Raw genomic sequence first — 27851 nt, 5'->3', positions numbered from 1 at the left:
CTGGTGTGTGCTGTGGGTTTTAGTGTGTAGGTCTTGAGGCATGGGTGGGCTGTACTTCTCTGGTGTGTGCTGTGGGTTTTAGGTTGTAGGTCTTGAGGCATGTGTGAGCTGTATTTCCCTGGTGTGCACTGTCGGTTTTAGTGTGTACACCTTAAGATATCAATGAGCTGTACTTCGCTGGTGTGTGCTGTGGGTTTTAGTGTGTATGTCTTGAGGCATGGGTGAGCTTACTTTTCTGGTGTGCACTGTGGGTTTTAGTGTGTATGCCTTGAGGCATGTGTGAGCTTTACATTGCTGGTGTGCACTGTGGCTTTTAGTGTCTATGTTTTTAGGCATGGGTGTGCTGTCATTCACTGGTGTGTGCTGTGAGTTTTGTGTCTCTTTAGGCACGGGCGAGCTGTACTTCACTGGTGTGCGCTGTGGGTTTTAGTGTCAACATCTTGACGCATGGGTGAGCTCTAGGCCTCTTCCCACCTTTTATCCTGGGGGCAGCTTAGATTCTCCTAGTAATGTGACTGCAGAGAACGGCTCTGCTGGAGACTCCCATCCGACCCAGGCCATTTCCCCACAGGAGGCCTGCCTTGGGGGTGGAGAAGTCCAACCCCTCCAAGCGGCACCGGGACCGCCTCAACGCTGAGTTGGACCACCTGGCCAGCCTGCTGCCGTTCCCACCTGACGTCATCTCCAAGCTGGACAAGCTTTCCGTCTTGCGCCTCAGCGTCAGCTACCTCCGGGTGAAGAGCTTCTTCCAAGGTAGGAGTCTCACCTGTGCCCACCTGTTCACGGGAGTCAGGCCGGGTCTCCCCTGAGTCCTCCTGGGTCCACCTGGACCCCACCTGTGCCCAACTGTGTCTCCTCTGAGTCCAGCTGGGTCTCCCCAGGGTCCTCCTGTGTCCTGCGTGGCCTGGTGAAGTGTGTCTGGTGGGCTGCACCATGGGCACTCCCTTCTTCCCCTGTTGCTCCCGGACTCACCTGGAGACTTGGCCCCTGGTTGGGAGCTGGCAGGGCTGTGGATTTTCCCTGGGGCCGGGTCTGGCCCTGGCTGTCTTCGACACTCTCAGGGTGGGGGTCTCACCCCACTTTGCTGGGATGGGTCAGTTTGTGTCTCTGGTTCTGGGTTCAGTGAAGCTGCCCAGCTCCTGTGGGAGGGGCTAGGGCTGTTCCTCCCACTGCCAGGCCTCACTGGGGCTTCCCCACAGCCCCCAGCTCCAGGGAATGGGGGTCGGCTTGGTGGATGAGCAGGGCCGGGCATGGTCTGGAGGCTGAGGCAGGACTCGCGGATGCCCTGAAGTGCTGGCTCCTCCCCCTGCCCATGCCAGGCCCTCCCCCTGCCCATGCCAGGCCCTCCCCAGACGCAGCTGCTGGGGTTGCCCTCCGTGGGGACGGGCTTCTGGGGCTCCTGCCTCTCTGGTGGGGCCTCCCCAGGCCTGTGCCCTGTCTGTCCTTGGAAGTGTGGCGTTTTGTTAGATTTCCGGTTATTGCTGCCCTGGGAGCTGGGATCTCTTCAGAGAACTCGAGGTGTAGACCGTGGGGCCTTGGCGTTGCGGGAGGGTGGGAGAGAAGCTGCTTCCAGCTTCTGTGTTGGGTAACATGCCCACACATCGTTTGATTGCACCACTTTTAGAATTCAAAACCTGTCATCAGGTGCACGTGGCAGTTGTGCCCGTCGCCTCGTCTTCTGCGTTCTGAGTCAGGGGAGGGTGTCTGTCTCGGCATGCGAGAGGCTCTCAGTGCCCGGGCCTCTGCAGGCCCCTGAGCACCCTCAGACACCCCCAGGGAAGGATGTGGCCCATGGGATACGGGAAGGAAAGCCACGGTGACCTCAGCATAATGCGTCGTGTCCTGCCGGTGCCGGCCCTGCACTGAGGGTCTTCCCAGCGTCCTGGCGGCCCCAGCCCCAGTGAAAATCAAACCCCACAAAATGTTAACAGAGCTTATCTAAGTGATGAGGTCACAGCAAGTTTTAGTTTTACGTTCCAGGTTTTCTAATTTTATGCTGAAAATATTAATTTTATATTTATCTTCATCCCCAGCCCGGGCCTCTGGTGCCCAGGGCCTCTGGGTGGTGTCGGACTCAGTTTACCTGTGAGACCTGTGGTTTGCTGTGTGTGCAGGATGGCGGCTTTTCCACGAGGATTAAGGTGTGGTGGGGTCTGGTGGGGTGGGGTGGGCACCAACCAGCGTGGAATGGAGGGCAGTCTCCCCTGTCTGCCTTCTGGGACACGCTTTTCGTGGCTGTGGCGGTGTGGCTCGGCAGCCCCCGTGTCTGGACAGCGCAGGAAGGGCTGGGGCAGCCGGCAGGGAGGCTTTGTCCTGAGCTGAAGACCTGGCGTGTCTGCTGTCCTCCCACCGACGCGGCACAACCTCAGCTTCTGGCTGGGAGGTGGGAGGAGAGGCCAGGTCGTTTCTGCCTGCGCAGGTCCCACCGTGCCCAGCCAGGCCGGGGCTTAGCCTCAGAAAGTCTTCGATGCTGATGTTTCCAGCAAGTTTGGGCGTCTGGTTCCTCTTAACCTGCCAGCGAATGAGCTTCCCATCCTGCCGCCCACCCAAGCCCGGGTGATGGCACTGGGTGGCGGTCCTGCGCAGGGCCCCGCATGTTTTTGCTGCCCTGCTGGGAGGCGTCCACCTCTGCTACAGCTGCAGTGACTCTCAGGAGGCCACTGGCTTATGAGAGTGCTGCAGTTTTCAGTCAGGGAACACAATCAACCTTGATTTTTCTTTTTTGCTTTTTTTTAAATTTTGAGACAGAGTCTTGTTCTGTTGCCCAGGCTGAGTGCAATGGCATGATCTTGGCTCACTGCAACCTCCATCTTCCAGGTTCAAGCAATTCTCCTGCCCCAGCCTCCCAAGTAGCTGGGATTACAGGCGTGAGCCACCACGCTGGCCAACTTCTTGATTTTGCTACCAAGGATGGTGAATTTTGTGATCCCCTTCAGGTTGTACATGTTAGAGGAAATTGTAAAAACCTTTCTGAAGTCATTTCCACTGTGTAATTAGAAACAAGTTGGGCTATGGAAGTTGGATCTTAAACTATGCGTCTTCACTTAGAGATGGGTAGGCCGATTTCATTAGGGCTGCCATAAAAAGTTGCCTTTGGGAAGGATATGAACCAGGAACTTGCACCTCAAAGGGTGATGATGGCCTGAGCATTTACTTGTGATGTTAATGTTTTCCTTCGTGGATTTCTGGAATTCAGTGGGTTTATTTTATTTTTCTTTGTTGACTGGCACTTCAAATTATAAGACTCTCTGCTTCTACCCTTCTCCTGGGCGACTGTTAAGGTGGGCGTTTTCCACTCTGGGCAATTCCCTATTCACACCAGGGGAAGTCAGGCACGGAAGAGGGAGGGAGGGAGGTGGTACAGAGGAGACAGTCGTGCTGCCGTCTTGAGAGACCCTCTGGCCTGTTGTGGGCAGGGAGGGGAGCTGGGCGCCTTCTAGGCTCAGTCCTGGTCACAGCCTGGGACATGGGACCCTAACACTGGCTGGGAAGGGTCCAGAAGCCCCACCTCAGTGGCTGAAGGCCAGCTGTGAGTCAGGCCACCCTCCCAGAGCTCCCTGGGGGCACCTGTGTTTCCCAGGACCCCTGCAGTCAATAGCTCAGAGTGCCTGGCAGTGGAGACCCTCAGGCATGGAGTCTACCCAAGCCTGGCACGCAGCTGTGTCTGCCTCCACACCTGGGAGCAGGGGCGCTGGCGGGGCACGGAGGGGCGCGTTCTTGTTGCTGTGGACAGAAGTGCGGAGTGGAGCAGTCCCAGAGACTACACAGGGCGGGGAGCAGGCGGTACAGCCTCTCTGGAAGCCTGGAGATTTTCCCGTCAGGATGAGTGCTCCCTGCTCCTTCAGCTCACTACCCGCAGTGGCACCGAGGGCCCTCTCATTGCTTTGTGTCTGCTGTGCTCCACTGCACACCTGTGTCCATCCTGGCTCCAAAACCCACCTGGGCTGAGCGGGCACATCTGCCTCACCCCACATGGGTGGGCAAGAATGGAGACCCCACAGCGCCACGAGGGCTCCTGGGGTCTGGAGCTCCGGAATCCATGCCTGCTAGAAGCCAAAAGTTCTGTGCTCCCTGAGACCACAAGTGACCCTGTAAACCCAGGCCTGAAGTCACATGTCCCTAAACCAAATTGCGCTGATTTTCAGTCTCCACCGAAGATCCGCCTTTTCCTTGAGGATGGTCTTACGGACTGGATGTTTGTCTCACCCCTTCACCCACTCATACAGTGAAACCCTAGTTCCCAGTGTGGCTGTATTTGCAGATGGGCCTCTTAGGAAGAAATTAAGGTTAAACAACTTTGTGAGGGTGTGGTCCGATCTGATAGGACCGGTGTTCTCCAAAAGGAGACATAAGAGAACCGTCTCTCACCCTGTGCTGAACACTCCCCAAAGAAAGGCCGGGACTTAACAGGGAGAAGGCGGCTGTCTGCAAGCTGGAAAGACGCCCCTCGCCAGAGCCGAACCAGCTGCAACCTGATGACGGGCGTTTAGTTCCACAACCGTGGGAAAGCCGATTCCTGTTGTTGAAGCCCCCGGGCGGTGGTGTTTTATTATAAGCAGCCCTTGCAGAGAAGTGGGGTGCCCTGCACTACCTACCACATACCTAAGAATGTGGAAGTGGCTTGGAGCTGGCTGACGGGTGGCGGCTGGAGGAGTTTTGAGGCATGTGCTAGAAAGAGCCCCGATGTCTGTGAAGCGGTTGTTGGTAGAACCGTGGGTGTTAAAGGCATTGTTGGTGGGGGCTCTGGGAGAAAAGCGTTATAGGGACAGCGGCTATGGTTGCAGAGAACACACGCACCCCATGAACAGAATGCTGGTGGAAGCGGGAACGTGAAGCTGACGCTGGTGAGGAACGTGCCTATGGAAATGTGAGGAAAGTGATTCTTGCTACAGAATGGCGAGGACATTGTGGAAAGCGGAACTCAAGTGATGGAATGTCTTGCTGGGAGATCTCTAAGCAAAGTGTTGCAAGCCTTGCCTCTCCTTACTGCATACAGTGAAACATCAGGAGAGATGCACTGAAGGAACTGTCAGGAGAAAAGGAACCAGAACTTGCAGATTTGGAGAATTCTCAGTCTATCCACATGGCAGAAAGTGAGAAAATGTTCTGGACAGAACACTCTGCATGCAGCAGAACGACCCTTCGACAGGGAGACTGGCGGGAACCAGGAGTCCAACCAGGAAGCCTCCTCAGCAGAGTCCAGGAGTGGGGATGGGACCAGCTTGCAGAGACACTGTCAGCTTGGCCTCAGGAGAACAGGACGGGAGGGAGCCCTCTCCAGCGGCCAGCATGCTTCATCTTTCCAGAAAGGGGAGAGTGTGACTGGGGGTGACTCGGAGGTCATGGGTTGCCAGTCCCAGGCCCAGGGCAGGGCTGCCTCCTCCTGGGGCCACTGCAGAGCTGGGGGTGAGGCAGGGCCTGTGGGCAGAGCACAGAGCCAAAGAGGATTGTCCCCAGGCCTCCAGGTCTCAGGGGCTTTGCCTTGCCAGCTATATGACTTGCATGGGACCCATCTCCCGTCTCTCCCTTCTGTGTTCTGCGTTTCACCACCGGAGTTCCATCCTGTGCCTCTTCACTGCTGTATTTTAGAAGCACAGGGCTTGTCCGGCTTCACACGTTCTTGGCTGGAGAGCAATTCTGCCTCAGAAGAAACTGGACCTTGAGTCTTACCCACTTCTGATTTAGATAGTAGTTAAATGAATTTGGCTTCAGCCTTTAGAGTTGATGCTGGAATGGGTTAAGACTTTCAGGGGTGTTGGGATGGAATTAATGTATTTTGCATGTGAGGACATAAATTTTGGAGGCTAGGACTGAATGAATTAATGTATTTTGCATGTGAGGACATAAATTTTGGAGGCTAGGACTGAATGTTATAAACTGAATGTTTATGTCCCCTAAAATTCATATGTCAAAGCCCTAGCCTCTGGTTTGGCTGTATCTGGAGAAGGGCCTCTAAGGAAGTCAAGTTTAAGGTTAAATGAGGTCGTAAGGGCGGAGCTCTGATCTGACAGGATTAGCACATGGATAAGAAAAGACGTTGGAGGGCTGGGTATGTCCACAAGCACAGCAGGAAGCCCATGAGAAGCTGCAGTGAGAAGGTGGCTGTGCGCAAGCCGATGAGAGAGCCCTCACCAGCAATGGAATGTGGCAGCACCTTGATCCTGGGCTTCTAGTTTCCAGAACTGTAAGAAAATCACTTTCTATAGTTTAAATCATTTTGTCACAGCAGCCCTGGAGACTAAGGCAAGCTCCCATGGCAGGGCCGCGGGTCTGGGACTCGACTTTTCTCGTCCTGCGGTGGCCATGGGCACACGTGGCTCGTGTGGCTCCCAGCTCTCCAGGCTGTGCTCCAGCTTTCCACCTTGCCCCCTTCCTCGCCATCACTGGTGCTTTCTGGAAGATGGCTTCCCCTTGGGGAGAGTTTCCTGCAAAGACTCACATGTTTAAAATAATTCAGGATATTTCTCTGTACGTGAGAGCCAGGAGAGGATGACAGCTGGTCCTGCCCTGATGTTGTGAGGCCATGCCTGCCTCTGACCCTGAGGCCCTCAGGAATGGTTTCCCAAGCACTGTCATAGTTGTATGGCAAGATCACCCTTATTTTATGAGCTGATTTTACTTTTCCTACCTCTTTTAAATGCTTCTGAAAGATGAACCTGGCCAAGAAGAGCAGGGGCTCATTTACTCATTCACTCACTCATTCCTGGTGCTTGAGTTTACTCCTGAAGGAAGGGTTGAGAGAAGACAACTTTGGTTTTTCTCACATCTGCCCCAGCGAGTGTCCTTTGTGGACTGATTCTCCTTCTGTGCTCAGAAGAAACTGGGATAATCTCAAGACTTTTCTGGTCCCTTCTAGGTAATTCAGTGTCTTCTTCTAATGTGGCCCAAACAGGCTGGGCTTGGTAATTAGTGTAAGTCCAGCAAAACAGTTACAACTCTACATGTCTTCCTGTGAACTTCTTCCTAACGTCACCTGGTGCTGTGGCAGGTGGGAGGCTGGGTGTCAGGCTGCTGCCCCATGGGTCCTCCACAACTGGTAGCTATGGCTTCTGACCCTCCAGGGTGGGAGGAGCAAGAAGGATAAGAGGTAGGGACAGGAGAGGTTCTGTATGGCTGGCATGGCAGAGACCTGGCACGTGAGGCTGGCAGGGAATCCAGGGACCTCCAGGGGCATTCTCATGGTCTCCTGAGTGACCACCCTACCCTGGGGTGTCTCTGCCACAATTGGCCAACACAGGCGGTACATCCTCTCCAGCTGGTCCCTTACCCTGACTTCCTTAGCCCAGATGGCCATGGTACCTCTAGCCTCTTGCCACAGTCTGCCCTCACATCTCCAGGAACTGACTTAAGACATCCCAGGCCACTGTTCAGGCAGTACGACCCCACCTGGTCCACAGGAAATGTGCCGCTTGGATCCGCTAGGTTAGGGTTATTTCCACATGCAGCCCAGCTGCCTTTTGCCCTTTAGATTTCTTGAGACTAAGAGGGACACCAGCTCTCAGTACCCCCGACCAGCCTCAGGAGGCACACAGTAGGCCCTCGCAGGCCTTGTGAAACTTCTCTTAGAATGGAATGAGGAGAAGGCTGCCCAACCCCCTCATGGTGCAGGTGGGGTGGGGAGAGCACAGTCCTCCTCCCCCAAAGAAGCCCTCCTATCAACCTTAAACTTACCTCATCTTCAACACCTCCTCTACCTAGGTCACCCAGAATTTCATATGAGAACAATTGGCACTTCTTGTCTTGGGGTCTCAGCTAAAATTCAGACTGGAAAAGTTTCATATTAACATCCTGTCTAATGCAAGTTAAAAAAGAGCTGCCATGGTCCTTGCTTCCTGGCATTTAGAGTCTAGTGGGAGAATATCTGCTACTTAATTCAGTCTCTTCCATTTCCAGTATGTAACTGAGTCATCCTTCTAATGATAACAGCCAAAACTTTACGAGAAGATATTTTAAGCCTTTAAAAATACATTTATGTGCTGGAAGGAAATTAAGGAATACTCAGAGATCAAAAACTAAGTGAAGCTGAGAATCCAGAGATAACTTTATTAAAGGAAATTATTAAAGATATACTTCATGCAGAAGGAAGAGAATTCCAGGTGGAAGATTTGAGATGCAAGAGGGAATGAAGAACAAGAAGGTGGTGACTATATGGGTAAATCAAATCAAATCAAACATTGACTGTGTAAAATAATAATGATGGTATAAGAATTTAAAAAAGAGAAATAAGTGTATAGTCATAATGTCATATAAATTTGAAGAGGGTAACTTGAGTTAAAAAGTTCTAACTTTGGAGGATAGTTATCTAATATGTAGTAAAATCTTCAGGATAATTTCAAACTAATGGAAAGAAAAAAGAATGAGAAATGTAATCAATCAAAAGGAAAAGACAAGAAAGGGAAGGGAAAAAAGAAACACAAAAGAGGTGGAACAAAAGTCCAAATATATCAGTAGCTACAATAAATGTAAATGGAATAAACATAATTAAAAGATAAAGATTATTAAAGTGGATTACTATATGCTATTTACAGAAAACACATCTACACTCTAAGAGGACAGAAAGAATGAAAGTAAATGGATGGGAAAGGGCATACTAGGGAAATATGAACTGAAAGAAATATGACGAATCTATATTAATGTAAAAAAATTGATTTTGGGGGGAAAAAGCATCACTAGAGATAGAGAAAATCACTACACAATGATTAAATTCATTTAATTAATTTAACAATTCATTTCATCAAGCAGATAATGTAATTTTGAATTTTTATGCTTCCAGTAACATAATTTCAAAATCTATAAAGCAAATATTGACAGAACTATAAGGAAGAATATATAAATTCATTATCAGAGAGAAATATTTTAAATACTGTAACTCAGTATTTTAAAGAAGTAAACAAAAGCCAATAAAGGTTATAGAATATTTGAAAAATGTTAAAAAAAAAAAAAAGTTAATCTAGCGGACATACATAAAGCACTATACCCCCAAACTACAAAAGTTGCATCTGTTCAAAGCCCACATGGAACTTATAAATATATGGAAACCTAATTGGCCAATAAAGTAAGTCTCCGTACATTTCAAAAGACAAAATAATGAAGAATTTATGATGGGACCTCGATGCAAATAAACTATAAATCTGTAATAACAATATAATTTGAAAACCCTTATATTTGGAAATAAATGAACACACTTATAAATAACTCATAGGTCAAAGAAGAAGACATGATGTAATTTAAAAATACTTAAAATGTGTGGGATGTAGCCAAAGCAATACTTATAAATAACCGTAAGTGTTTGTGTATAAAAGAAGAAAGGCTAAATATTAATAAACTAAGCATTCAGTTAAGTAGTTCTGATAAAGAATAATAAAATGAGAGTCAAATAAAATAATAAAAGAAGATATTGATGAAATAGAAAGAAACATACAATAGAGTTCTTTAAATGATAACCTTACAAAGATCTGCTGAAACTGATCAAGGAAAAAGTAAGCAGTATTAAGGTATATAAAGGGAGACTATTATGAACAAATTAATGCTAATAAGTTTGAAGTTTGAAAACATAAATACATTCTTAGAAAATATAACTTATTAAAACTGACTCAAGAAGAAATGGAAAACCTGAATAGTCATAGGACAATTAAAGAAATTGATTCAGTTGTTTAAAATCTTTGCACAGAGAAAATCTAGGTTCAGATAGCTTTAAAGCAATTTCTACCAAATAGTGAAGAAAAAACAATTCCATTCTATTGACTCCTGTGATGTTGAATTGGAATTGGAGGTATTGGTGTGAAGTCATTGTGTACAATATATAAAGAGAGACATAAATATGTATGTAAAATGTGTGTACATTCACACCCCACACACACACACACACACATAAACACTCTGTCCACTGAGAGGGCCTTGCAGCAGTGACACCCCAGCAGCAGCAAGCACACCTAACCTTCAGATGTTGATTTCTAAATGCTTCTTGCCATCAAAAGGAAGTAAGGCTTTTGGGGCTCTTTCAAGAGCTGGAGCAGAAAAAGTACAAGGTAAGTTTGTACTTATCTCATGCCAGAAAGCAAGGCAGTGCTCACCAGCGATAGAGATGTGTCACGGGACACAGAAGCTGTCTTGAATGGGCTTCCACTGGCCAAGTCTGGGACAATTTCAGCATTAAAATGAACGATGGTAGTAATGGATTATAACCCAGTAAATAAAATATGATTTTATAGGGCTACACTTATATAAATGAATGAATAAATAAGTAAATAATAAGACAGGTTTTTCCTCACAATGGGCTGCTAATTAATGACTATAAGAAGAGAGATGACTGTAGCGAGAAGAGGTGAAATTACAAATCAAATGTGGTGACCACTACAGTCATAATCCAGGCAAGAAATGGCAACTGGTGCTAACACTGGCGGTGAAAATGGGGTGAGATGGGATTTTTATAGTCTTGAACAAGATATCTATTAATTACGAAACAGAAGAGCCCAGCATTCACTGTCCTAAGTGATCAATCGGACCCTGCCAATGGTGGAACAAGCCGACATTTGCACCATGCAATAGGGTATGTGAGTGGAGCACAGCATTGCTTTGTTGATATTCCAGCGGGAGGTGCGTAACTTTGGTCTAATCACAAGGAAACACTAGACAGACCCAAACTGCAGGGCAGTCTGCACAATAACTCAGCTGTCATCTCCAAAAATCCGGAAGGCCATGAAAGCCAGAGATGCTGGGAGGGACAGGGAGGTGGCAGGGACTAAGGCAGCGTGGCGATAGCTGCTGTGGTGCCCCGGCACCACCTTGGCTAAAAGGATGTTATTGGGACACTGGTGAGACTCAGCGGCACCCGTGGGCAAGGGGTATCTGGGTGTTTTATGTTATTCTTATAGTTTTTCTGTAAGTTTGATACTGTCTCAAAATGTGAACAGGAAGAACAAGGAAACCTAGAGTGGAGAAGTTGCAGGGTGTTTATATGAGCCCTGGAGTGAGTCCTTGGTGGGCAGCAGCAGAGCCCTGGCTCTGGGGGGAAGAGCAAGTGTCCAGGGAGGCAGGAGGGGAACGGGAGGTCACGGGCACGCAGTGGGCCCTCAGCAGAGCCGGACGTGGGACAGCATGGTGTGCATTTGTATGCTTGTGAGGCAAGTCACGTCTTCGTGCTTTTAGGAGCACTTGGCATTTTGGGCAGCTGGGCCTTTTGCAAAGAGAAATATAAGAATAACCGGCTGGGCGCGGTGGCTCATACCTGTAATCCCAGCACTTTGGGAGGCCAAGGTGGGCAGATCATGAGGTCAGGAGATCGAGACCATCCTGGCCAATCCAGACCATGGTGAAACCCCATCTCTACTAAAAAATACAAAAATTAGCCGGTCGTGGTGGTGCCTGCTTGTAGTCCCAGTTACTCAGGTGGCTGAGGCAGAAGAATCACTTGAGCTGGACGCAGAGGTTGCAGTGAGCCGAGATTGCGCAGCTGCACTCCAGCCTGGTGTCAGAGCAAGCCTCTGTCTCAAAAAAAAAAAAAAAAAAAAAAAAAGAGAAATATAAGAATATAAGAATAACCACCTTCTTCACTGTCCCTCACGACCTCCCTGCCCCACAGACAGGGTCTGAGCCACAGTGTGTGGTCAGGGGCACACAGGAGTCAGCAGTGGTGGCCGTGGGAACCAGACAAGGCAGCCTGGGATCTTGGATATGGCAGCACCAGGCAGTGATGCCATGTGGGCCTTGCTGGGAGCGGCATTCGAGGCCTGGCACACCTGTAGCTTTTGAAGGCCATGCCCTCCTGTGGGGCCTCTCGTCTTCACTCCTCAGGAGGCCTTCCCCGGCCTCCCTTTTAACATCACAGCCTCTGCCCCTCTGACCTGATACCGCCCCCACCCCCCCGTCCCCGGTCATTCTCTCCTAGTGCTTAACTCGTGTGTTGCTGGGTTCTGTCCCCGCTTCTCCGTTGTATGCCCGTGACAGGGTTGGCAATGGCAGATGCTGAAGATGCGGATGACCACACGGGCAAACGAGGGCTCATGTTCTTCACGGCCCCATGCATCTGGGCACCACAGGCCCTGAGACTTACTCAATTCGGTCTGCATCTGTTGACGGTGAATATTGCAGGACTCACGGCCGCTGGCCGCCTGCAGTGAAGTGTGAGGACGGTGAAGGCAGTGGTGACTCAGGCAGGTCAGCTCCATGTGGGTGTTAGCTGTAAATTCATGGTTACATGACTTCATAAATTTACTTACAAATTCATTACCTATAAATAAATCAGAGAAGCTGTCTGACAGCTGAGCTGGCACTCCTCATTGACGTGAACGTTGACAAGCAGGCAGCATCTATATCTGTGGGTAGATGGCAGACGACTCAGTGAGGGCTCGGCCCCCTCACCCGCGGTGGGAGAGGCCAGTGGGGCTCCCCGGGTGTGCAGCACGGCACTGTATCCTGCCTGAGTGCGAGGGCCAGGGTGTTCTCCGGCTACGGGCACGCGGCGTTAGTGGCCTGTGATGTGGCCTGCTCACTCATCTGTACACCTGTGCACCCGTGCTGATTAGCTGAATATTTGTTAAATATTCAGCACAGGTTTTGGGTTTTGTTTTACAAAAGGTTTCTTGAACCCTCGGCTTGGCCCTGGCGTGCTTTTCCTTGGTAAGTTAAAATGTAATGAGAATGCCCAAATCGTTGCTTCTAGCAGATGTTTTGCATCATCAAGAGAATATGGATTTGCAGTGTGTGCAAGTATTCTTTTTTTCCCCAAAGAGCTATTTTTGGTTGCATCTTCCACGATAACACGGGGTTCCAAGGCCAGGCTGTGTTTTCTCTGCAGGATGAGCGTGTGACTCTGGTGACCGCAAAGCCCCCCCCGAGGCCCCCGGCTTCTGTGATCTCAGAAAGTGGTTAGAGGCACATTCTCTGGACCAGAGAAACTCGTGGGCACTGCCAGCTGCCGCCTCCCCGGTCTTCACTGGCTCAGAGGAAATGCATTTTTTTTGTGGTCCTTTTTGCACTGTATAGAAGCGTGAAATCTCTAAAGCTCTCTGGTGCTTTTTGAAAAATCTGGAAATTCTTGCTATAGGAAATTCAATGACTCGATGCAGTATATGTCCTAGGGGTGCCCCCTGTTTTGTAAATATCGTGTCTGTGTGAAATGAGCGTGTTTATTTATACTCCTGATGCTTTTTCTTGTGTAAGGGAATTTGGGGTTTTGAAGGGCGTTTTTAACCCCCTCTGCCCCATAAGCTGTAACTAAGGATTTTGGAAGGACACCCGCCCACCCAGCACCCACCTGCTGGGACCCCTCCTCACCTGCTGCTCCTCTCTGCCCTCAGTGAGTACCTCGAATGCTTTCCCTCAGGCTATTAAATGATGCCTGCCCATGGGTCAGGAGCCACGTGGCAGTCATTGCTTCTCACACTCCTCCTCACACCCTCCCTCTTCCCAGGCATTCTGTCTTAGCCCCCAGCCTGGTGACTCGTGTTTTCTGGGACGCCTGAGGGCTCTCCAGGACTCTCACTGTGCTGGTCCCCTCCCACCCACAGCCTGAAGGGGCAGCTGTGTCCCACAGGGTGGACTTGTCTGTTTTGCAAGGCTGGACATGTGTTCCTTGCAGATGAACAGACCTACAGTGAGGCAAGCTCGCAGCACAGCCGACTCAGGAGCGGAGGCCTCCCACAGCACGAGCGGGGCCCGGCTCCCGGGGCTCCCTCTGGGGGCACTGGCTTTGCTCTAGTCTTTGTTGCCTGCCTGATGCCTCCTGGGCCACTGGGGAGAGCTGTGCTTGTCCCCACACTCTGGTACAGGCAGCCCCTGGGTGACCGTCCCAATGTCTCCGCTAAACCTTTCCTGTGCAGAAGCTGGGACAGAATTCTGTGTGTCCAGGTGCAGAGCACCCCTGTTCAGAAGGTAACTGGGTGGTGAGGCGTTTCCTTTGCAAATAGAATTCATAGCCATCAAGAATCACAAAATGACATTTTCTTCCAGAATGTACATATTACAGTTCATCTTCAAAACAAAACAGTTTGTCCTCCAGTTCTTGAGAAGTGAAGGAAGGGGGAGTTCGAATGCTTTGAAGGCTTGAAAACCCAGGGGCTGTGGTCCCCGAATTTGACGTAAAACTTGCAAAGGCATTTGTAGAAACAGTTGGGGTGTGGGAGTTGGGGTCAGAGGTGCCCCTCGGGAACGTCTTGGCTCTGAGAGTCCCGCCCCCTCCTCCCGGGCCCTCGATGGAAGCCCCGGTCATTTAGTCCCTGAGTTAGGATTGTGCCACGTTTCCTGGATCCACAGTCATGTCAGGCAATTCTGGCGACAGCAGGCATCGGGGGAGGGTTGGATGGGTGTCCCAGGCATCTTAGAGCGTCCTATCCAACTCCCAGAGGGGAGAGGCGCCTTGAGGGTCCCTCAGGAGGGAGCCTGAGCTGGGAGCAGGGGCAAGTGAAATCAGGTTCAAGGGGAACTTTCGCTGAGGTCATCTGCCACCCCCAGGACCCTCAGAGTCTCACAGTGGGTGAAGCCCCAGGTAGGTGGCATGCTGGAGGGAGCAGCCCAGGGGAAGGTGCAGGTGATGGGGTGGGGTAGACTGCCCATGGGAAGGTGTGGTGATGGGGTTGGGGGACTAGCCCATGGGAAGGTGTGAGTGGTGGGGTGACAGCTCTTGGGAAGTCGAGGGTGACAGTGTGGGGTGGAGGAGGGCAGCCCATGGGAAGCTGCAGGTGACAGGGGTGGGATGGACAGCCCATGGGGAGCTGTGGGTGCTTCTTGGGAAGGCATAGGTGACAGTTTGGGGTGATGGGGTGACAGCCCACGGGAAGGTGTGGATGATGGGGTGGGGGGCAGCTCTTGGGAAACATGGGTGACAGTGTGGAGGGGAGGGGCAGCTCATGGGAAGATATGGGTGATTGGGGGACAGCTCTCAGGACGGCATGGGTGATAGTGTGGGGTGGAGGGGAGGGGGCAGCCCATGAAAAGATGCAGGTGTAGGGGGGCGCCCACAGAAGAGCAAGGCACATTCCCATCACTCCCTGGATGGCTCGAGGAGGAAGTGGCCCAGAGGAGGGCTGCCTTGGAGGCACCCAGAGCACAGAGGCCAGGCCTGCTGTGGAGCTCTCAGCCGACCTCAGGCCAGGCTTCACGGGGTGTGTCAGCCGGAGCTCCGCAGAAAAACAGAACCAGATACAGGGAGGTTTATTATGAGGAGGTGGCTCAGACAGCTGCAAGCTGAAGACCCAGGATGGGAGAGGTAGAGTTCAGTCCAAGCCCAGGGGCCTGAGGCCCAGGGCCAGAGAAGGGGAGGTGAGCAGATCTGGCTCCAGTCACGAGTCAGGAAAAGGGGCAAGAGCTCCTTCCTAGCTTTCTCCAGGCCCCCTGTGGACTGATCGGTGCCCAGGTTCACCCAGCCCATGGGTTGAAATGGGACCCCCCCTGTCCTGGACCCACCTGTTCTGGACCCGCCTGTCCTGGACTCACAAGATGGCTCTGACTGTCCTTCCAGGACTGTGGAACTGACTCCCATGGTCGCTGTGGAACCCCTCTGCGGTGGCATGCTCCCAGAAGCTGCAGACTGTCAGGCAGCTTTACTTAGGAAGATTCCCTAGTGGGAGTCCTAGGAGAGTCCGCCTGGGGCCCCCCGCTGCTCTCTGTCTTATGCCCCTGTCTGTGGAGCTCTGTCCCTTCCGACGAGGATGCTTAGGGTCGATGTGCCTGCTAAGGGCTGGGTGAAAATGACGGACAGGGATCCCGGGCTTTCACCCCTCAGGCCCTGCCGAGGGTTCTGCAGAGAGGTGGGGTCAGTCCTGCCGATGGGGACCCTCACAAAGCATCCGTGTTCCGGCCCTCACAGGAAGGAAGTGGCAGAGTTTTTGCTGGTAGAGCCCCTCCAGGCTTCCTGGATAGGAAGCAGTGGTGCTGCTCAGCACACAGCCCCTCGGCGCCTTCCCTCCGCCCCTAGGGCTGGGGTGGGCTGGGGGCCACCCCGCTGCTTCAGCTTCTGGGCGCAGCTCCCTGACTACAGACTGGGGATCGTGTTACTGTGGGCTGGGGCCTCACGGAGGCGTGTCCTCCTTCCCAGCCAAGGTGCTGGGATCCTGACTGTCACCTGCCCCAAATCCAGCCTGGGCCCTGTCTGCTCCGGGGTGGGTCAGAGGAGACCTGAGAACGGTGCAGCTACCGTGGTTTGGGGGAAGGACAAAGGGATGTCTCTTCTGCCCCCGTTCCCGGTTCTGTTTCCTCTGTTTCTTCATCTCTCCTTCCCAGCCTCTTTTCAGCTCCCCCAGGGGTCCAGCTCCCCATCCAGCACTGAAGAGCAGAAACGGACCTTACTCAGCCCTGCACACAGCCGGACACTGCCACTGCGGTGGCTGCGCAGGGCTGGGGCACGAGATCTCTGACGGCAGGGCCCAGGGCCGGCCTCCCACCCTCCGGCCCCACGGCCTCCCCCACCCCTACCAGGGAGTTGGTGTCAGGGGGCTGGGAGCAACGTGGCTGTGGTTCTGGGCATCGCAGCATCACCCAGACGCGGAGCTGGACCTGCCTTCTGGCTCCTCTTTCACCAGGGACAGGGGGTCAGGCCGAGTCACAGGGCCAGGTGCCCGTGGTGGGGGCCAGATGGGGTGGCCTTGGATTCCCGGTGACAGCTTGCTCTGTCTCCTCTGTGAGAAGAAATGGAGGGCCTTAGTAGGAGGCAGGGGCGCCTGTGGGATGCCTGAGCCTCCCACTCTGCCTCCAGCCTTGCTGTGGGACAGGGTCACCGAAGACCTTGGTGCTGATTTCACATTCTCTCTATTCCAAATGAGCCTCCTCTTGGCTGCAGCGAACTCTGCAGCCGTGGGCAGAGCTGGGGATGGCCCTGAGAATCTCTAACGTGGCTGAGGTTACACGCAGTTGGCAGAGTCCCCCACCTCCGTTTCAGAGTTGAGCAGTTGCTGGCAGGACACGGAGGGTGCCCAGGCTTCAGATCCGGGTTCGGGCCCAGCAGGGCGGCCTGTTCACCTCTGAGAGGGCGGCCTGCCCTGCCCTGCGCCCTATCTGATCTGACATGCAGCCCTCCAGCCTCTTCCTGCCTCGGGGTGGGCCCTGGGAGTGGCCCTGGCCAGACCCTCTCTCTGCAGACCCTGTAGGACCAGCAGGCTGGGCGGTGGCTGGGAGGCAGGGCACGAGTTGGCCTCTTAGGTCCTGGGGGCACAGAGACGCTCCGGCCCTGAGCCTGTGGCCCCTCCTCCTGTGCCTTGTGAGGGTGGCGGTGATAGGCCACCCTTCTCGCCAGTGCCCAGGAAGGACCCCTGCTCCCAGCTCCCTTCCTCCCCATCCCCAAACCACTGGCAACCGTGGTGGTGGCATATGGGTCTCCCCACATCACAGAGGAGGAGACTGGGCTGGAGAGGTGGGGGATGGGGCTCCCTCCGGGCAGACTCTCAGGTGGGAGTCCCAGGCGCAGGGAGGGCAGGGGGATCTGGGAGGCGGTGGCCCTTGCCTCGTGTGCACCCGGAGCCCGCGGACCCCAGCACCCGCTCCCCGCCGCGCGCCTGGCGCTCCTGGGGCTCCTGGCGGCCTGCCCGGGAGGGCGGGGGCGGGGATGCTGCTCGCACGCGAGGCCCGGCGGCCCCATCGCGTGACTGTGCCGGCGGCTGCGGGGGAAGTGGGGGGAAGTGAGTGGGCGCCCGCGGGGGGGGCACGCGATGCTGGGAGGGGCGCCCCGCCCCCGCACCTCCCTTCGCGCTTCTCTTCCGGGGAAGAGGCCAGGCGCCGGGTCCACGGGGCGCCTTGCGGGCGGGGCGGGGCGGCTCCCGCGCGGGGCGACCCCTGCAATGGGGTCTGGCCGCACAGGCCGCCTGGGTGCGCAGGTGGCCGAGGCGGGCGGTGGTGTGGCCGCCTCTCCCGGGAGCGCCCAGGGCCAGCACGGGGCGCGGGGTGGGGGTCTCGCCGGGCTGCGCCTGCCCGGGTCCCTCCTCGCGCTCCGGGTCACCGGGGCCGGATCCTCTTCCAGGGCCTTGGGGCGCCTCCCTGCACTGGCTCCTCTTGGGTCCGCGCTTGGGAGAAGGCTTTCGGCTTTCTGAGCAGCGTGTTGTGTGAACTGTGGGGTTCCTGGCTGAGCCTGGGGGGCAGGAGGCCAGGCTGCTGGGGTTTCCCGGTGTGAAGGCGCCGCCCCTGTCCCAGGGGTGCCCCCACCTCGGTGGACTGTTCCTGCTTCCTCAGACTAGTCCTGCTTTGTGGCAGAAGAAATGGGGCGTTTCTTGTTACGTTTAGTGCAGTGAGCAGAAATCCAGCTCTCACCAGCTAGGGGAGCTCAGGAAGCAGCGAGGGCTCAGAGACCAGGGAGGGAGGGGGACAGAGAGGCCGCCGGCGCCACCGTCTCCGGGCTCCCGGCTGCCTCCCTGCCTCACTCAGGCCCTCGCCCCCCACAGACACCTTAGCTCGCCAGCACCTCTGCAGCTGGCACCCCGGATTCTGAATCAGTGGCCTCCCCTTTCCGGTGGAGGGGGTGCTGGTCCCGCCCGGCTGTCGGTTCCGGGGTGAGGGTGAGGGTCTTCGGACGCAGTGGTCCTGGCCTGATGAAGAGCGGCCTCACCCAGCGTCCAGACCCCAGCTGTGCTCACCAGGGCCTGGGGACACCACAGACGCTGGTCCTGGGGGTCTGGGGGCTGCCGGCCCAGGGACTGTGGGGTGAGGAGAGCTCAGAGGAAAGTGAGGCCCACTTTGAATAGCAGGTGGATGCCTTGATGGAAGCCAGGAGGATTTTTGGGAGCAGGAGGCGGTGACCCACCAGGAGGTGCAGGCCACACGCATTGCAGGACGCTCCCAGGTGACACAGTTGGGAGGAAGTCCAGCCCACCCTGAGTGAGACGTTAAGCTTCTACTCAAGTGCTAATTCTGTTTCTTGATGATATACCCAGAAGCCTCACATCGTTTTGGGACTGGGATGGGCTACAAGCAGACACGTGCTTTTTGATGAGGCTGTGGGCCTCAGACTTGGTTTTCTGTGTGTCGGGCTCTTGCTGAGCATCGGGGTGGAGTCTAAGTCTGGCCCAGTGAGGAGTGAGGGTGGTGGAGGGGGCTGCTTTGGAAACGGCTGTGTCTCCCTAATCAATGGAAGTGGGCGGATCCTGGGCTGAGCCATGCCGGGACCAGCCTGCCCCTGAGTGGAAATCCCAGCACAGCCTGCCCACTGCGAAGAACAGCCATGCTGGCCTCCGGGTGCTGTGTGCGGTGACAGTTTCTATGCCATCTCAAGGTCAGAACCAGTGGCAAAGTGGCATCTGCCTGAGTGGACACCACCTGTGGCTTCAGCTGAGGATCTGGGAGATGTGGGAGCAGCAGGTGCCCCCCATGGCCTCAGCGGGGGTGCTTCCGTCCACGCACTGGGGTCAGCCACTTGCAGGGAGGCCTCTCCTCTCTGCCCTCTCAGACGCTGGGGAGGGGCGTCCCTCCCATGAGGACACTGAGCGGGCAGTGACCACCTGTGCTGGCCTGGAACTCAGCCCTCGGCCAGCTGAGAGGTGAACAGCATCGTCTGTCCTGAGCTCTGCACTCAAAAGTGGAGAAACTGCCTCATCCTCAGGAGTGGGGGTATCCTTGGGGGCTGCTCACAGTCACCGGGAAAGGGGTGGCACATGCCAGGGTCCTGGGCCCGGGAGTGGGGGTGTCCCTGGGGGCTGCTCACAGTCACCAGGAAAGGGGTGGCACATGCCGGGGTCCTGGGCCTGCCTTTCTTTGCCCTGCTGTGTTCCGTGCAGCCCCTGAAGCCTGGGGCCAGGCCTGCTCCTCACCAGGGAGGGGCTGCGGGGGTTCCAGGAGTGAGAGGTGATACAGCTGTGCAGGGCACAGAAGATCCAGGTGGACGCAGGGACCTCAGCCAGCCCTCAAGGGGGTGCAGCCCACAGTGCGGTGGGTCTCAGGACAGGGGCTGTGGGACCCCCGGGTGGCTGCGGGGGGATCTGGCAGGAAGCTGGACTTTGTCCCAAGATGGGTGGGAGCCCTGGGGGTTGGGCAGGAGACAGCAGTTTCTGTGGAGCAGAGTGGGGGTGGGGGCGTTCTCAGGTCGGGCTCTGCCCCTACATCCTGGTGTCCCCTGCCCCCTGGCTGACCTGGGGCCTGCGTCTCGGTGCCCCTGCCCCCTCGGACCCTCAGGGCTGTGCTGGGAATGCTGCGTGGCCTGCAAGGGGCCAGTGCCGCCCAGGCCAGGTGGCAGGCGCAGGCGCGGACCGTGGGGTGAACGTGGGGAAGCAAAAGAAAGACGCAATGAAGCCCAGTGGCCAGGCCAGGGCTGGGGGTGTCTGACGTGTGTGCTCTTCTCTGACAGCTGTGCAGGAGCAGGGCTCACGGCAGCCGGCGGCCGGCACCCCCTCGCCTGGAGACAGCCGTCCTGCTGCGGGGTCTGCGGTGCTGGAGGGAAGGCTGCTGCTGGAGGTGAGTGCCACCCTCGGTTCCTCGAGCACGTCACACTTGGTGCTCTGTGTTAGGAGGCCCTTAGGTTGTGATGTTTGTAACTATCAAGAAGCGTAGGCTCCAAAATGTGTTGAAGAAGGGTGTCCCTGGGTCGGGTCCGCCTCTGGTGTGAGCTCGGTGGGCTGGGACAGAAAGGGCGGCTGAGGGCTCACGGCCCCGTGTGCCGCATCAGAAAGTCACCCTCATGCGCACGCTCTGCTCCTGCGTGTCCGTGAGAGAACCTTGTGCAAAATTAAGCCTTTTTCCCCAAAATGAAGGATTTGGCAAAGTCTGCATTGGACCTCCTGGTGTAGTTTCAATCTCGGTGGCCTGTGTGACAGCCTGGAAGCTGTGGGCCTGGGCAGGACGTTCCATGGGGTGGGGGGGCTTTTCATCACATCTCCCCCTTCCCCCGTCTCTGAAGTGCTGAGTTTTCCCTCGCCTGTAACTCGGGGCTTGTTACCCCTCTGGGAGGGGAGACTGCGGACCATTTTCCCAAACAAGGTAAGATGGTGGCATGGAGCCCTCCGGGTTGAATCCAGTCATTGTTCTGAAGATGAAGGGGGTTGCTGCCTCCACCAGTGGCCAGAGAGACATGGGCCCTGGGTGGTCCCAGGATGGGGCTGGTGGGCTTGCAGGGAGGAGGTGGGGGCAACATGGCACTTCCCAGGTAACAGGGTGGGCTCCCGCTGGAACTCAGAACCCCTGGGTGGGGTAGGAGGGCACCAGCAAACCCGCTCCAGATGAGAGGGCACTGGGGCCTGGGTGGCAGGCTGCCCCACAGCCAGCAGCCTCTGTCTCCCTCTGAGCTTCACACCCCCCGTGCCTGGGACAGGCTCCCCGACCCCCTCCGCAGGTCCTCCCATGTGACTCCAGGTCAGTTCACAACCATCAGCTCGCTCTGCCCCGACCCACCTTGATGGGTCCCCGTGCCGGGGCCTGGGAAGCCTGGAGCCTGCAGGAGGGAGGCCTGGGCCTGGTTCCCTGCTGTGGACTTCCTGCCCTGCTCCCAGCATCGTGGGATATTTGGGAGCTATCCCTGAGGGGGGACTCTCCAAGGGGACTTTGGGAGAGGCATGGAGGCTGGGGGTCAGGGTCTGCGCATCTGCTCCAGGCCCTGTGACTCTCCTGCTGCCCAGCCCGACTCCCCTGCCTGGCCAGAGCACTGGTCACACCCACTGGTTTGCAGGAGGGTGAGCCGTTCCCGAAGTCTCCCCCCGCTGCATCTGGTTCATGTCCTCTGGCCCACGGAAGTTCTCGAAGTTTGCTTAGATTGCAGCCAGTAGGGTATAGGGTTAGGGATGCTCACAGCATTGCCAGGGCAGTGAAGGGGGTTGGTTATATGCTCTTTCTGAAGCTTAAAAATATTCGAGTAGGGTAAAATAAGCAAAGCAAGCAACAAAACCAGCAAATCCCAGCGTTTACTTCTAATCTTCAATCTCTTCACAATAAACTGAAGAGTAGGAGAGGTTTACGGCAGGGCACCCTAAATCCATAAACGGCCCTGAGCTGACAGGCTTCCGAGCGTCTGCGGCTGTGGTCTGTTGACTTAAGATGAGGAAGTTAAGGACTGGAGCCTCCAGGTGCCCTGTGGGGCTGAGCTGAACCCAGTGCTTCATGTTTTAGATGCTCCACATGTTCAGAGAGACTTTAGTAGCAATTTAGAAATGAACCCTGAGAGTGTCGTCTGGATCCGGTGTGTCTTTTTTTTTTTTTTTTTTTTTTTTTTTGAGATGGAGTTTCACTCTTGTTACCCAGGCTGGAGTGCAATGGCGCGATCTCGGCTCTCCGCAACCTCCGCCTCCTGGGTTCAGGCAATTCTCCTGCCTCAGCCTCCTGAGTAGCTGGGACTACAGGCACGCGCCACCATGCCCAGCTAATTTTTGTATTTTTAGTAGAGACGGGGTTTCACCATGTTGACCAGGATGGTCTCGATCTCTTGACCTCATGATCCACCCGCCTCGGCCTCCCAGAGTGCTGGGATTACAGGCGTGAGCCACCGCGCCCGGCCCAATCTGGTGTTTCTTTGTCCTGAGTTCATCGGGTCTTGGACTCCAAGCCCCCGGCCTTCCCCAGGGAAGCCAAGACAGACGGTCGCAGCCTGTGGCGACCCTGCTGCACCTCTCGGCCGGTGCTGGGAGGGTGGAGGGATGGGCAGAGGTGGGAGACTACAGAGAGAAACGAGTAGGAGGGTCCAGGGACTCTGGAAATACAGCAGGTGAGCACCTAGAGCAGGCCCTGAGCTCCCTGCGTGATACGGTCAGAGCTACTAGGTTTTCCTTCTGTTTTGTAGGTGGGCTACAGGGCCGTTGTGTTTAGCGTGACTCACTGGAGCCACGGACATTAGTTGTCTCTGGATAGGGTGCCGTCACTGACTGCTTAACTTAACTGGTACTAAGATAGTTAAAATCAAGTGTGTGGTAATGCAGGGTGCATTTTCCAACACTTACTTAAAAATCTACGTGCACTAAAATTCATTCTTTCCGGTATTCAGTGGGAGGTGAGTGCCACCGTCATGAAGACTCAGAGCCCGCCCATCCCCAAACGTTTCCTCTGCTGCTGTCTGCAGTCACAGCCCCCTGCCTGTGGCTGCGGCCGTGTGTGCTCCGTCCCTGCAGCCTCTCCTGTGCCTCTCTCTGGGTGTCCTGCACACGGAGTCACACGCGTGGCCTTTGGAGGCCGGTTTCACTCAGCAAGTGAGTTTTGCCAGCTGGTTTCTTGTTATTACTGCAGGCCGCTGGTTTGTTTCTGGTTATTGATGAGGTATGGACGGACTCCATGTGCCATTCAACTGTTGAGGGATATTTGGGTTGTTTCTAGGTTTTGGTGTTTATGACTAGAGCTGCAATAGACATTCACACACAGGCGTTCCTGTGCACGTAGGTCTCCGTTTCATGAGTGGTAAGCGTGTTTGTGACTCTTACCGCCCAGCAGCGAATGAGTGTTTTGGTTGCTCAGCATCGGCGTCACTGTTGTCAAAACCATTTTAATACTGGAGTCTTGTCCGGGTTTTAGTTTGGACTCGCCTGTGACTAGCCACAGTGTGGACCTTTTCATGTGCCTCTTTGCATTCATGTGTCATCTTTCCATGTCTGTAGCTTCCGTGGTGATGTCTCCTCTTTCATTTCATTGGTAATTTGGTCTTCTATCACTTTTTCTTGGTCAGTTGAGTTAGAGGTTTATCAGTTTTACTGGATTTTTTTTTTTTCAAAGAAGCAGCTATTGGTTTTATTTTCTATTTTCAATTTTATTGATACTTGTTCTTATCTTTATTATTTTCTTCTCTTTGCTTGCTTGGATTTAATTTCCTCTCCTTTTTCTAGTTTTTTTTTTTTAAGTAGAAGCTTAGATTATTGAATTTGTCTGTTTGTCCATTTTCCATTTTAATTTCCACTCTTCTTGTTTGTAATTTATTTCCTTCTACTTGCTCTGATTTTAAATATTTTATTTTTATTTAGATTCTTAAGATGGAAGCTTAAATCATTGATTTTTAAAAAATCAACCATTCTTACTCTATAATGTAAGCTTTTAGTGCTATAAATTTTCTTTAAGCACCTTTAATTGTATCACACAAATTTTGATGTGCTCTGTTTTCATTTCCATTTAGTTCAGAGTCGTTTCTAATTATCCTTGGAACTTTCTCTTCAGCTTGTGTTATTTTGAATTATGTTATTTAACTTACAAATATTTGGACATTTTCCAGGTATCTTGATGCTGCTGAATTCTGGTTCAATTTTGTTATGGTCAGAGACTATATTTTTTAATGATTTCTATTCTTTTATATTTGTTAAAGATTATTTTAATATGATTTGTCTTGATGACAGTTTCATTGCACTGGGAACATAAGGATGTTCCACTGTCACTGTGTGAGGTGTTCTGCAAACAGTAATTAGATCCTGTTGACTTGTTGTGTTCAAGTTATCCTTGATTTTCTGTCTAGTCTCAACCTGAGAGAAGGGCGTCAACATCTTAAAGCATGATTATGGATTTTTATATTTCTCTTTTTGGTGCTTTCAGATTTTGCATCAGGTATTTTAGAATTCTGTTGTAGGGTGCAAACTCACGTAGGATATTACTATGTTTTCTTCACAAATTTACCCTGTATGTAAAATGCCCTTTTATTCCTGGTAGTTTCCCTTGTTCAAAGTCTGCTTTGACTGGGACTAATATAGCCACTCCAGCTTTCTTTTCTTCCCTTTCCTTCTCTCCTCTCCTCTTCTCTTCTCTTCTCTTCTCTTCTCTTCTCTTCTCTTCTCTTCTCTTCTCTTCTCTCTTTCTTTTTTAATAGAGACAGGGTCTTGCTCTGTCACCCAGGCTGGAGTGCAACAGTGTGATCACACACACCGCAACCTCAAACTCCTGAGCTCGAGAGATCCTCCCACCTCAGCTTCTTGAGTAGCTGGGACTACAGGCATGTGCCACCATACCCAGCTAGTTAAAAAGATTCTTTTTAATAAAGATGAGGGTGTCACTGTTGCTCAGGATAGTCTAGAACTCTTGGCCTCAAGAAGTCCTCCCACTCCAGCCTCCCAAAGTATTGGGACTATAGGTGTCAGCCACCACACCCAACCCCCAGCTTTCTTTTGATTAATGTTTGCTTGGAGTATCTTACTCCATCCTTTTACTTTTAATCAGTTTATGTCGTTATATTAAAAGTGTGTTTTTTGTTGTCAGTATATAAGTTGGGCCTTGATTTTTTTTAAATCAAGTCGGACAATCTCCATCTTGTAATTGGTGTGTTCAGGTCATGTATCATGTGTATTGATCATACTTGTAAAACACCTTCTTGTATCTGCTCGTTCCCCTTAGTAGTGGTGGATCTTATTGGTTTGCAGTCTACTGCTTGATTATTTTCTATTTTTGTTCCCTTCATTCATCTTTTCTGCCCTCTCTTTGATTACGGGAATATGTATTGGTATTGCATTTTAGCTTATCTACTGGGTTTTGGGTGTGTATTTTCTTAATTTTTAATTGTTGCTTAAGGATTATAACATGTAAATCCTACTTTTAACAAAGTTAAAGTTTTACTACTTCAAGTAAAACCTTGAAACCTTAAGCTACATAAATCCTCTAACCCTTTGCCTTATATTTGTCATACGTGTTACATCCACATACATTAAACCCTACAGACAATGTATTTTTTTTTTGAGATGGAATTTTGCTCTTGTCACCCAGACTGGAGTGCAATGGTGCGATCGTGGCTCACTGCAACCTCTGCCTCCTGGGTTCAAGTGATTCTCCTCCCTCAGCCTCCTGAGTAGCTGGGATTACAGGTGCCCATCACCATGCCCGGCTAATTTTTGTATTTTTAGTAGAGACAGGGTTTCACCATAGTAGCCAGGCTGGTCTCTTGGCCAGGCTGATCTTGAACTCCTGACCTCATGATCCACCCACCTCGGCCTCCCAAAGTGCTGGGATTACAGGTGTGAGCCACCACACCTGGCCTCTTTTTAAGAACTCTCTTTAGCACTTCTTATAGTGCAGGTCTGCTGGTGTTGAGTCTTTTATTTATCCTTTTTTTTTCTTTTGAGACAGGGTCTCACTCTGTTTCCCAGGCTGGAGTGCAGTGGTGTGATCAACCCTATTGTAACCTTGAACTCTTGGGCTTAGTAAATCCTCTTGCCTCAGCCTCCCAAATAATTAGGATACAGGTGCACACTACCATGCTTAGCTACTTTTTAATTTTTTTGGTAGCGATACAGGGTTATTATATTGCCCAGGCCAGTCATAAGCTCCTGACCTGAAGCGTTTCTCCTGCTTCAGCCTCCCAAAGCACTAGGATTACAGGTATAAACCACCATGCCTAGCTTTGCTTCCATTTGTGATGAACATTTTTGCTGGGTATAGAATTCTGGGTAGTTATTTTTTGTCTAACACTTTAAATATGTTATCCACCATCTTCTGGCCTCTGTGGTTTCTAATGAGAAATTCACAGTCATTCAAACTATTGTTCCCTGTGTGAAATGTGTCGTTTTTCTCTGGTTACCTTTATGATTGTTTATTTACTTTTAATTTTAAGTTTGATGCTTAATTATGATGTATCTCAGTTTAGATACTAGAGATTGTCCCGTTTAGGGTTTGCTAATCTTCTTGAACCTGTTTATTTATTTCACCAAATTTGGGAAGTTTTCAGCGATTTCTCTTTAATTATTCTTTATGACATTCATCTTTTTCTTCTCCATTTCAGAGACTCAGTTGGTGAAAATGTTAGACTTTTAAATATTTCCTCACAGATCTCTGAGGCTCTGTTCATTTTTCTCAATGTTTTCTTTCTCAAACTAGATCATTTCTATTGAACTGTCTTTAACTTCACTGATTCTTTTCTCTGTCACCTCCATTTTGCTAAACTCATCCAATGAAATGTTTACTTCATATATTTTATTTCTCAGCTCTAAAATTCCCATTTCCTTCTTTTTTACAGTGTCTGTTTATCTGCTGGAACTTTTAATGTTGTTTTAAATTTCAAGAGTGTTTACCTTTCCCTCAGGGAGTATGGTTATCTTACTGTTTCAAAATCCTTATCTATCATTATGCCATCTGTGTCATTTCAGAGTTTATTCTCTGTTTATCATCTTTTCCCTTGAATGTTAGCCCCATATTCTGGTTCTTGGGATATACAGCATGCTGGTTCCCAGAGCGTGTGGATATGTCACTTTACACAGTAAAAGGGACCATCCAGATTTGATTAAGCAGGTTCTGAGGGAGGAAGATGGTCTGAGTAGGTTCAGTGTAATCACAAGAATCCTTAAAAGCAGAGGACCTTTCTCACTGAGCCAGAGAAAGAGAGATGACAGCAGAGGGTCAGAAGGATACTGTGTAGCTGGCCTTGGCCCTGAGCCAAGGTATGGAGTGCCAGCAGCCTCTCCAAGCTGGGAATGGCTGTGAGATGGCTCCCCGCAGACCTGCAGAAGGAGTGCAACCTGGGGGCTCCTTGCCATAGCCCACTGAGACTCATTTCAGGCTTCACCACGGGCCTGAAGGGAATGTGTTTGTGTTGTCGGAAGCTGTGAGTATACGGTAAGGAGCTATAGCAGTAACAGCAACTAACCCAGACTTCAGCCCGAACGCTTTCACCTGTGCCGTGAGACTCTGGGCCCTGCAACACTAGGGAATGCTGATTATTTTTTGTTTTGTCTTAGTCAGAGCCAGCCCAGTAGCGAGGTTCAGCTTGCAGGTTCCCTCTCCTCCTGTGAGCCTTGTTTCCATATGGGTTTGATTGTCAAAGCTTCTGCTGCGCTGGGCTGGCCCCATAGGCAGCCGCTGGGGTCTCGGCAGGTTCACGTCAGTGCAGCTCCAAGTGCTTTACGCAGCGTCTCTGGTGGGTTTCACGCCTGCAGCTTTGGGGGAGCCAGGACGCATGTCAGTTTGTACACAGAAGCGGGATCCTGTCTACTGCTCTCTCTGTGGAGTTCTCCACCCTGCTGCCTCCTGGGGACTCCTCCTGGTGTTCTGATGAGAAAGATGAC

The 27851-nt window shown here is 52.3% G+C and overlaps 1 protein-coding gene across 3 annotated transcripts in view; it reads left to right on the top strand.

The window, feature by feature from the left end:
* AHRR (aryl hydrocarbon receptor repressor) overlaps positions 1-27851 on the top strand; it is a 110197-nt gene that overhangs the window by 38630 nt on the left and 43716 nt on the right. The window contains exons 3-4 of one of the 3 annotated variants that reach the window (XM_039473464.2): positions 572-753; positions 20261-20367. In XM_039473464.2, the coding sequence (XP_039329398.2) occupies positions 572-753; positions 20261-20367 (289 nt within the window). The other 2 variants (XM_039473440.2, XM_074387673.1) reach the window with 2 other exon arrangements.

The sequence above is a fragment of the Saimiri boliviensis genome, chromosome 1 (genome assembly GCF_048565385.1).
Source record: "Saimiri boliviensis isolate mSaiBol1 chromosome 1, mSaiBol1.pri, whole genome shotgun sequence".
NCBI classification, from domain to species: Eukaryota; Metazoa; Chordata; class Mammalia; order Primates; family Cebidae; genus Saimiri; species Saimiri boliviensis.
This window is presented reverse-complemented; position numbering and strand designations above follow the sequence as displayed.